We start from the raw sequence: 11050 nt of genomic DNA, 5'->3' as shown, positions 1-11050 counted from the left end.
TTAGTCTAAGGCAGCAGTGAGCCATAGCTTTCAACCACGTGGCTGGCACCGTGGGATCCTAATGCACAATATTGCTCACACCTGCAATACTGCTGCCCCTTGCTTTCCACATCTCCACACCCTCCCTCACACTCAAGACCCTACTGCAAGTCTCACTTTGCCCAGCAAGCATTCTGTGGGCCCACCTGGCTATGCTAAGTGGACAGTTTTTGTGCACTGTCCCACTGAATTTCTACAGCCGTCTATTAGCAGCTATAATTATCTTCATTGAGGGGTGAAAACCTGTCCTCATGGCTTCAGAATGACAGATATGAGAATGAAGCCCAGGTCTGCCCGACTCCAAAGCCTGTGCCCTGAAGCACTTTCTACACGATGCCATACGTTGCCCCCTTTACTTAGTCTGAATTTGGTACCACTCAGCTGGGTCATCGTATAGGCTGACAGAATTAAGCATATAAAGTATTTTTCCAAATCATTGAAGGTTATTGAAGGAAGGGGATGATACCTTGTTCTCCTTTCTCTTCTGAGCCCCTGGAATAGACTTGGGCATAGTGATTAAGTATTTGTTCATTTATTCTGCAAAAGGGAAGGCTTTAGTGGTTGAGCTCAGAGAATAAGAGAAAGGAATTAAGATGCACTGAATATCAGTCACCTTACTTGAAAGACATCATTTTATGCAACTCTATTTCAATGTTTTATGATAGGTCCTACACGGCAGCTTCAGTAGAGATACTTTGTTTCTTAGGATTATAGAAGTTGACTAACTGAATTAATTCTATACCCTAGGTAAGTCATGAAAGAGAGATTCCCCACACATTCTTTAGTTATGCCCCATTCCTACCACACGTGATCGGCTGTCCAATTCCAAATCAGATCCACAGTTAAATCTGTTTCCAAATGGCAGTGCTGTAGCACACTCACTGTTTATTTTGTGAATGTGCTTGGAGAACTGGAAGGTCACTAACTATGTCTAAAAGAGGTGATGTTGCCAAGTTTCAAAAGGGCACAGACAATCCTTGGCCTCACACCAGTGAATGAAAAATGGTTTCACAGAGCGGGAGGAGGAAAGGTAGAAACCTGTAGACCACAAACCTGGGCCCAGAATGGATATAAAGCCAGAAGACCCAGGAAGGAGCTGGTGTTGGGGAAAGGCTCACCTCTGGCTGCTGTGCAAGAGACAGTTTATGCCCTCCCGAGATGAAGCTGCTGCTGCTGTGTCTGGGGCTGACTCTGCTCTGTGCCCATGGGGAAGGCAACGATGTTGTGAGAAGCAACTTTGATCTGGAGAAGGTAGAGTCGCGGAGCAGAGCAACTCTGACCTTGAGGGGTGGTTTGGAGAGTCTGAAGTCAGGTGGGCCCTAAGGGAGGGAAGGGGCTCTTAAACAGACAAAAGGAGTGGTTTCAGACCTTGAACTGAGAGGAACTGTGCCATGTGAAAATAAGACAGTGCTTGGGAACATTCATTTTGTTCAGTGTGTACCTCCCTCCTCTCTTCTCAGCTAATTATGTCACTTCTTTCAGCTTTCAGGGAAGTGGTATTCTATTCTGTTGGCCTCTGACAAAAAGGAAAAAATAGAAGAAAACGGTAGCATGAAGGTTTTTGTGGAACGCATCCGTGCCTTGAAGGACTCTTCCTTGAGCTTTAAATTCCATACACAGTAAGTGTGGCCTGTTTTAATTGCAAAAAGGAAAATCGAGGCCAGAGTATGATCTCATACCTACACAGATTCACACATACAGACACGTGCACGCACCGGCAAGTGCCTGCATACACACAAGTGCTGAGCTTTTAACCAGAATCAGTCTCTCTTCCACCGCTAACCCAAGGTTTGATGGACCTGGGGATTTTCAAGATTCAGAGGCAAGAGCTGGTTACAGAAACAAATTTATTGGGCATAGGCGAAAGCAGGGAATAGAGGGATGCTGGAATCATAATTAATGTGACAATATAGCATAGATTAAGAGCATGGAGATTAGAATCATCCACCGGAAGTGGAATCTATCTCTTACTAGTTTGCCAAGAAAAGTCATTGTCTTTTACCATCACTCTTCCTTGGGTAATAGGAGATGATAGCAATTCTCCTTGACGGTTTTTAATGAATATTAAGTCAGGTGATGAATGTAAAGTATTCATTTGAGAACCTGGCAGATGGACTACACTGAACTAACGACCTCCTTAGTCAGTGATGGTAAACCCTTTAGAAATGAGTGCCCAACCTGCAATCTAAGACCCATTTATTTATTGGAAAGTGCCAACACTGCAATTAAACCTGAAAGCTAAAATTTTAGTTTAGAAAAAACAGCTCATACATTAACATCTTTGTCTAAAACAAGTAACGTTTGTGCCACAGATTCTCTACCACTGACCTAGACAAATGGTTGCAGTAGAATAACAGTAATCGTGGGAAGAACCGGTGGAAGTAATGATGTGAAGCAGGTGTTGAAGTCATTCTTAAAGTATTAAATTGAGTGAAAGAATTGTAAATAAAAGCTCTTTGGTAATTGTGCAAGTAAAAGTTGAAAGGGAGGCATAGTGGTGCATGCCTGTATTCCTAGCATTTGCGAGACTGAGACAAGAGAATTGCTGCAAGTTTGAGGCCAGTCTGCCCATATAGTGAGTTCAAGGCCACCCTGAACTACATAGCAAGAGCTCATCTCGCAAAAACAAAACAAAACAACAACAAAAACAACAACAACAAGACATTTTAAAGCTGAGTAGAATCAGAAACTAAAGTTATGGGTAAAGTGAAGGGTGAGGGAGCCTCAGTGAATCCTCCTGGGCATCCATTCATCCTCTTTTACAGTGTAAATGGAGAATGTACTGCAGTGTCTTTGGTTGCAGACAAAAAAGATGGTGGTGTATATGGCGTTGAATGTAAGTATACTGAAAAGTTTTCTAAATTATATTCTGATCTGCAAAGAACTGCCTAAACCCTATGGTTTTCTGCTTCTTGATCAATATTTATTTTCACAATGAAATGGGAATGGTTCAATCACCGACACCCTGCATTGGGAGACGTTTATGTATATTTGCAAAAGCCAATACTCAGCACATAGTACCATCAGATAAAGAATGCTATTTGGTCACAGGGACCTTCCCCAGCAAAAGAAAAAAGCAGGGACAACAAAGCAAATGGATGAGGTAGGTTCTCATTTCCTGTCATCTTGCAGACCTCACTGCACAGGATGTAGCACCAGACATGCAAGGCCAGTAGACTCACAGAGAGGACAGAGGGGCGTCACTAGCAGAGGCTGAGGGAGGTGGCTCGGTCTCACAGAAGATGAGAGGAGGCGGGTTACTGCAGCTCTGGTGGTGTTTCTGTGCTAGTGGTCAGTCTCTCAGGCTCCCTTTCCTTAGACATGACCTTACAAAGTCCAGGGGGATGCGAACGGAAGGCATGTGACGTCTTCACTCTTCATCTCTTCTAGAATATGCATTTGGATGTGTTTTGTGGGACAGAACAGGTAAAGGGTTTCTACTGCTTCCCGTGGATAAAAGAAGTCCTGAGCTGAATTCTGTTTCCCCCACAGATGATGGATACAATGTATTTCACATAGTGGAGACAGATTATGTTAGCTATGCTATATTTCAGCTCAGGAATTTCAAGAGTGAAGAAAGCTTTCAACTGCTGGAGCTCTATGGTAGAGTATTTTTCTGCTTACACTCATCCTGTGGTGGGGAGAAAGGTGAAGAAAGGAACCCTACATCCAAAATGGTCTTTCCAGTCTTATCCTGGACTGTCTCTCTCCCACTGAAGTCAGACACTGACCTTTGGAAATTCCTCAGACTTGGTGATTGGAAGATGATGAAATCTCTCACTGGCCAGGGATTACGCTTGTAATCCTAGCACTCAGGAGGCTGAGGCAGGAGGATTTTGGCGAGTTAGAGGCCTATCTGGGCTACATAGTGAGTTGAAGGCCAGCATGAGCTACACATTGAGACCCTGTCTGAAAAACAAAAGAAAGAAGGAAATCTCTCACTGATGCCCTACTGATGTCAAATTCAGGACAGGTTGTATCCTACCCCCAAGACTCTATCTGGGCACCCAACTCTTACCAGGCTTCCAATACCCTCCTCCAACCCTGCCCCTTCGTTCACTTTGATAACAAAGACCCAAGACACAGCAGTCACTGGCACTCTTCCCGCAGGCCGAGAACCAGATGTGAGTCCGGAAATCAAGAAAAGGTTTGAAGAATTTAGTAAAGAAAATGGAATCGGTGAGCAGAACATAATAGACCTGACCAACGTTGGTAAGTTCAGCTCTCTGGCTTTCCTTTCCTATGTGCCATGTCACAGAAGGGACAAATCCAGGGAGGGTAATCAGTGCCCTTCGCCCCCACCTGAAGACTCATCTGGTTTCTCTTGGGTGAAGAACCTGGAGCTGTGTCTGAAAGTGTTCTGTTCTGCCTCTGCAGATCGCTGTCTCCAGGCCCGAGATGGAAAGTAGCCTAAGCCCCCAGGTGTGTGACCTCTGACCCTGGCGAGGAGGGACTGGACCGGGTGTCAGTGTCTTCCAAACGCATTAGGGGTTTGGGCCCAAAGATCCCAATAGAAATCATTTGGTGAGGAAGCGTTCGTGTAGAGTTTGAAGTTTCGAGTTGGAGGACCTGGGTTGAAGACCCAGCGCTACCATGATGTGTACTTTAGAGTTGTGTGGCTGTAATGTACCTGAAAATCCCTCAGAGATGGATAACATGTTAAAAAATTATGAAGACTCAGTGTGAAACTGAAAGCGAGTAACAGAGTACTGTGTATGAAACTCAAATATAAATGTACGTGGACCTGTGCTGTGGCTCATTTTCTAGGCCCAGGGGTGGGGCTTGTTTCTGTTTAACTGATCACAAAAATGTCTTCCTTTGAATTTTGCACATCCAGGATTTCTCATCTGGGAATGGAGCGACGGACTTTTCCTTTGTCCTCCCCGTTCCTCCCTCGTCTGTCTCCTCCATCAGAATTTGTGTGGGGTTTCGTTCAGATAGTGTATATGAAAGTCTCAGCAACTTGCCTAAAATAAGCAGTTAATAAAAAGTGGCTGTGGCTTTTGTCATGATTCCTCAATTTTCATTCTTCAAAAACTTCTGATGCCCAAGATGGTAGAAGCAATTGTAGGACTCTTCATTATTTCATTTCTTTTTCTATAGATTCAGTTGAGGGAAGGTTCAGATGACATTAGTGACAGAAGAAATGTAATTTCTTCCTGTATTCTGATAAATAACATGAGTTAGAATGAAGAGGCGAGCATCACCATTTTTCTCTGTAGCAAAATTTCTCCTTGTCCTCAGTTCAATCCCAGAGGGGCTCACGGTGGTTTCTGTGTTCTCTTGTCCTCTGCTGATTTAGTGCTGAGTGAACGCTTCCCCACCTGGACTCTGCACCATCTCTTCCTCATCTGCGCCGCCTGCTGACAAGCTCTGTTACCCGAGTCCCACCGCACTCACACCTGAAGGTGTCATCTGGCATCTCCAGATCTTCCCTGATCGCCCAGGAGGGTTTCTCAGTTCACCAACAAGCAAAGCTTTTCTCTGAATTTCTCTGATTGCCAGACCTAGGGCAGCTGTGTATGGATAAGAGCTTTCTCTGCCTGTTCAATAAATGATTAGCCCTGCAGGGCTGTGATTTGTCTTTGGGCCTGGGAGCAGGTGGGGCTGACAGTGAGTGAATAAAGGCGTGTCCTGGGCCCTGCACCTACAGTCCTCCTCTACTGTCAGGAATCAATTTCAGCAGCCTCCTCCTCTTCAGTAAGCCTGTTATCCCAGCCCCCGTGAGTCCCACATGCCCTTTCATCTGCCTATTCTTCAGGGACCTGATGAGACCATTATACGCACCGTGCAAGCACAAGGCTTGCTCCATAATTTCTCCACCTTAGAATGCTCTTTTCCAGTGGGGCACTGAAGTGGATGCCATCTTGACATGGTTCAGGACAGGGCTCATACAAAAAAAGAATGGCAACAGATCCACTGACCTTGCTCCTCTATACCCTTCTGCTGCTCCCGCCTTAACCTATGGTAAATTCTTCTCCACCCTCAGAGATTCCCACAGTTGCTGCCTCCATTCCCACCCTCCTGTAGGGCCTCCAGCTGACCAGGTACCTGCTCTATATGCTGCATCTGCTACACCTGACCCCAGTCTAACCCATACACAGTCTGGATTGCAGTTTGGCCCCAAAAGCTTGCCTGCCCAGTTCCCACTCCAGGTGGTAGCAGGGGCAGAGAGAATTATTAAGAGTTCCTATTCCTTTCTCTTTGACAAATCTCTCCCAAGTTAACCAGTGAGCTCCTTGTCCTGAGATCCCACTCGATATATCCAATCGTTTCGATATCTAACTCAGCCATATGGCCTAACCTGGTCTGAAATAAATGCGATCCTTGGCTCCGCTTTTTCTTCAGGAGAGTGGGGATGAGTGATCTCCCTGGCTCAGCCTTGTGGGGATGAGCAGCAACTCTCATCAGGCAGACCTCCCCATGGGAATGACAGCTGTCCCCCGGGAAGGCCCTAACTGGAGCTCTCAGGCAGCATCTGAGAACCTAGCAGGCAGAGATCACATGGTTTCATACTTCATAGAAAGACTTTTCAGGGCAGCCCATAAGGCAGTTCATTTTGATAAGCTAAAGGAAGCCACTCCGAACAGGGATGAAAACCCAGCTTAGCTTATAGCTCACCTGCATGTTGCCCTTAGGTGATAAACAGCATTAGACCCAGAAAGGCCAGAGTGATAATTTATCCTAAAGATGCATTTTATTACCCAATCAGCACCAGACAGTCGTAAAAAATTACAGAAACTGGAGGCTAACCCTCAGACCTCACAACAGGACCTTATCAATTTAGCATTCATAGTTTTTATAATAGAGATGAAAGTGCTTGAAAACATTTCTGAGCTGCAGATGTTAGCCTCTGCTGTAAGATAGCTTCAGGTTGGAGCAGACCCCCACCCCACTGCTAAAAGCATTTCTAAGGCCTTCCTCCTCAAGGACATCCCAGTGCCATGGTCCAAATTGCTGTCAGAATAGCCACTGGGCCAGGGCATGCCCAGAGCCACGTCCTTCCTGTGGGAGTCCCCAGTGGAAGTTAGATTGTCCAATATTGGCAGTTGCTGTGCTGGCTCTGGGCAACAGCCCCAGGACCTCCCCCCGCAACAGGCTCCTTCCCAGACCTTCTCAGCTTGGCCCCTGAGGACTGACTAGGCTGAAACCTGCAGAGGCCCCCTGGAACATGCCGAATGCCGAACTCCGGGTGACTCTTACATTACAGGGTAAGTCCATCCCATTCCTAATCGATGCAGGCACTTGCCATTCTATTTTGTTTTCTTTCCAAGGACCAACTTCCTTGGCCCTAATCACTGTTGTGGGTATTAATGGTAAAACCTCCAGACCCTTAAAAACTCCCCCAGTCTGGTGCCAACTGGGTCAATATATTTTCCCACGCTCATTTTTAGTCATCCCTACCTGGCCTATTCCTCTATAGACATCTTAGCCAAGTTGTCAGCTGCTCTGACCATCCCCAGGACACACCCTTATAGCCACCCTAATTACTCCTTCCCTGCCCTCCCCCTAGACCCCATCTTTCCCCTCATCTCAACCCCGGAGTCTGGGACACTTGCACCCCATCTGAGCTTCATTCCAACAACCAGTCAATATCCCTCTCAAGCCTGACCACCCCTGTCCTGCCCCAAAGCAGTACCCATTTCTGACTCAGCTTTATGGGGACTACAGCCTATTATTTCACACGCACTGCAATACGGTCTTTTAATTCCTGTCAACTCTCCTTTCTACGCCCCCATTCTCCCAGTAGGAAAGACAGATGGGTCTTGCAGACTGGTATAAGACCTCTGCACTGTCAATCAGATTGTCCTCCCTCCACCCCTATACCTTCTTATCTTCTATCCCCTAATCTGCCACTCGTTACCCTGTCTTAGATTTAAAAGATGCCCTTTTTACTATTCCCTTGCACCCCTCCTCACAGCCTCTCTTTGCCTTCACCTGGACAGACCTGGACTCTTGCCAGTCCCAGCAGTTAACCTGGACCATTCTGCCGCAAGGTTCCTGGGACAGTGTACACTACTCCGGTCAGGCCCTGTGCATGATTTGCTTTCCTTTCACCACCCCCCACCTTAGACACTATGTAGATGACCTCCTTCTCTGCTGCCCTCCTCTGAGTCAAAGGACACTCTTACTATTGCAGCACCTAGATTCCGAGGGATAGCATGTCTCTCCCTCTAAGGCTCAGATCTCTTCCCTGTCTGCCACTTATCTGCATCATTCTCCACAAGCACACCCGAGCCCTACCTCCAGGACGTGGGCCTTTGATCTCCCAGATCCCAACTCCCACCACCAAGCAACAGCTCCTCTCCTTTCTCAGCATAGCAGGGTAGCTGTGGGTCCCCAGCTTTGCCCGTCTCACTAAACCCCTCACAAACTTACAAAGGGAAACCCAGCGGAGCCCATAGATCACACGCCCTTACCTCACTCATCCTTTCGGACCTTAAAAAGAAGCCCTAAAAACTGCCTCCTCCTTAGCCCTTCCAGATCCCACCCACCCCTCAGTCTTCATAAAACTGAACGCAGTAAGACTTGTGCAATAGGGGATGTGCAGTAGGAGTTCTGTCACAGGGTTCAACCCCACACTTCATGGCGTTCTTGTCCAAACAGCTTGCCCCACTGTCGGGCTGGCTGGGGTGCCCTGACACTCATAGAGGCATTTAAGATCACTAGATACACGCCCCTCGCTCTGATTTCCTCCCATAATCTTCAGGGACTCATGTCTTTGCCCTGCCTCTGGCACTTTCTCTCTGCCCCTTGACTTCTTCAGCTCTTCGCACTTTTCATAGAAACTCCCATGGTTACCATTGCCCTGGGCCCCTGCCTCTCAGTTCACTTACCCAACTTCCCTTAAAGGGCAGTGATACTCTAAAATGAGAGACAAGCCAATCTGGGAAGGCAAGCCTTATGTGGGAAGGACAGCAGTTCTAGGGGAAAGCTCCCATTGTGGAAAAGTGGTCCAAAAAAGTGGTCCTTGCTTTCCAGAAAATCCAGCAGGGCCATCAGCCTACACCAGACAACTGCCTCATCGACATGCTTGTGGGCCAGCTCAAGGCCGAGGAAGATCCCATCAGGGGCTCCATCAGACATCCTATTAAAGAACATCAACAAATGCTTGGGTTTGCACCAATGATGTGTTCAGGCTTGCCCCACACAACTTCAGCTAACCTCCTTCCTCCTCACTCCTCTTCCTGATATATCAGATGCTCCTAATGTCATACACAAGCAAGGGGGGCTGCGTTGGAGGTGGGTGGGGAGTGCTGCTACCCCCGTGGTGTTGTGTGTGGTATTTTGACACCAGACATTGCATCACAGAGAAATTTGTGCTGTACCAGTACATACCTTGGAAAGACTTAAGTCATGCAAAAGGTTGACATTTTTCTTAATCTCCTGACAAGTTGCCCTAGTAATCCCAAGAAGTGAAGGAGAAAGCAGCTGCCTCACCACTGATTTGTTCAGACATTTTAGTGCCTCATGATACAATAAAACCACACCAATTTTCTTAACAAAAAGAAGGAGGAGGAGGAAGAAGAAGAGGAGGAGGAGAGGAAGAAGAAGGAGAAATGAAATGGCCCAATCACAATGCCTGGTATTTAATTTAATAATTATACAAACAAGAAGAAAAATATAGTCTCCAATATGCAGGAAATATAAATTAATTTAAACTTACACAGATGTTAGACTCAACAGACAAAGACATTTAACAAGTGATTGTAACTAACTCCTCAGCTGAAAACTACAATCTGGGGGATCAAACATGCATAACTACAAGAACTATTCAAAGAAGCCCTTCCAGATGGAGAAAAATGATGAAAGTAATGAAGATCACCAGATATAGCAACTGTGTGTGTTTTGCACATTTTTCTTATCACTTACATTTTTAAAAGATAATTGAATGTTAAAACAACATAACGGGAGTGTAGTGTGCAATTTTACCATGTACAAGAAAACTTCAGGCTAAGAACAACACAAACGCTAGAAAGGAAGAAATGGAAATACACTGCTGAAAGGTTTATGTAGTATATATGAAGTAATAAACTATCATCCAAAGGTAGGCTGCAGTGAGTTATAGATGTTCTAGATGTATACCATGAACCATAATCCAACCATTAAAATAGCAAAACAAGCTGGGCGTGGTGGCGCACGCCTGTAATCCCAGCACTCGGGAGGCTGAGGCAGGAGGATCGTTGCGAGTTCGAGGCCATCCTGGACTACAAAGTAAGCTCAAGATCACCCTGAACTGCATAGCGAGACCCTGTCTTAAAAAGACAAAAAACAAAACAAAACAAAATAGCAAAACAAACACTTACAGCTAATAGACCAATGAAGAAGATGAAATGAAATTATAACAAATACCTAATCAAAAAAAAAAGGCAGAAAAGAGAAAAGGAAAAATTGACAAAAATGGAAAACAAATAAGAAGATAGTTTACTGAAAACTTCTACTTGCTGGCCAGTATTCATACAAGTACACCTACTATGTGTTACACACACACACACACACACACACACACGCATGTGCCCACACAGACGCACATATACACACTGGAAATTCACACTGCCTCCAACTGCTTGCTAATCCAGGGACGCTGCTGTGCATAGAATCACACACTTTCCCCATCCCTCTTCAGCAGAACTTTTTTGGCTCTTTCTTTGGCTGTGTGCCCTGGAGTGGAGCATTTGTACTAGGGAATACGTGCAAACATAACTGGCTAAAGTATTAAGACTTTCTCCAGAAAGATCAGACCCATCCCCACAACCACCAATGGTGCATGAGTGTTCTTGTATTTCCACATCTCTTCCAACTGGCTTTTATCCAGTATTCTCCATGTCTGCAAGTGTAATAGGTGTAAATTGATATCTCAAAGGTGATTTAATGAACATTTCTCTGAATACTAGTGAGTTGGAGAATCTCTTCCTTTACCTGTTAGCCTTTTGTGTTTCCTCTTTGGTAAATTGCCCATTCATACCTATTTCTCTACTGAAATTTGTTTTTCCTGTGGATATGCAGATGT

The 11050-nt window shown here is 45.6% G+C and overlaps 1 protein-coding gene across 1 annotated transcript; it reads left to right on the top strand.

Annotated features, from left to right (window-relative positions):
• Positions 1–1104: 1104 nt before the first annotated feature.
• On the top strand, positions 1105–5608 carry LOC102030082 (allergen Fel d 4-like). Its single transcript, XM_005382699.2, has 7 exons — positions 1105–1290; positions 1522–1658; positions 2805–2875; positions 3532–3642; positions 4150–4251; positions 4417–4461; positions 5342–5608. Exons 1-6 carry the CDS (start codon positions 1198–1200, stop codon positions 4446–4448), a joined length of 546 nt encoding a protein of 181 aa, XP_005382756.1. The 5' UTR covers positions 1105–1197; the 3' UTR covers positions 4449–4461; positions 5342–5608.
• Positions 5609–11050: the final 5442 nt, after the last annotated feature.

The sequence above is a fragment of the Chinchilla lanigera genome, unplaced genomic scaffold, assembly GCF_000276665.1.
Source record: "Chinchilla lanigera isolate Chin_1 unplaced genomic scaffold, ChiLan1.0 scaffold00018, whole genome shotgun sequence".
Classification (NCBI taxonomy): domain Eukaryota; kingdom Metazoa; phylum Chordata; class Mammalia; order Rodentia; family Chinchillidae; genus Chinchilla; species Chinchilla lanigera.
Note: the sequence above shows the minus strand (reverse complement) of the source record. Positions and strands in the feature narration are given on the sequence as shown.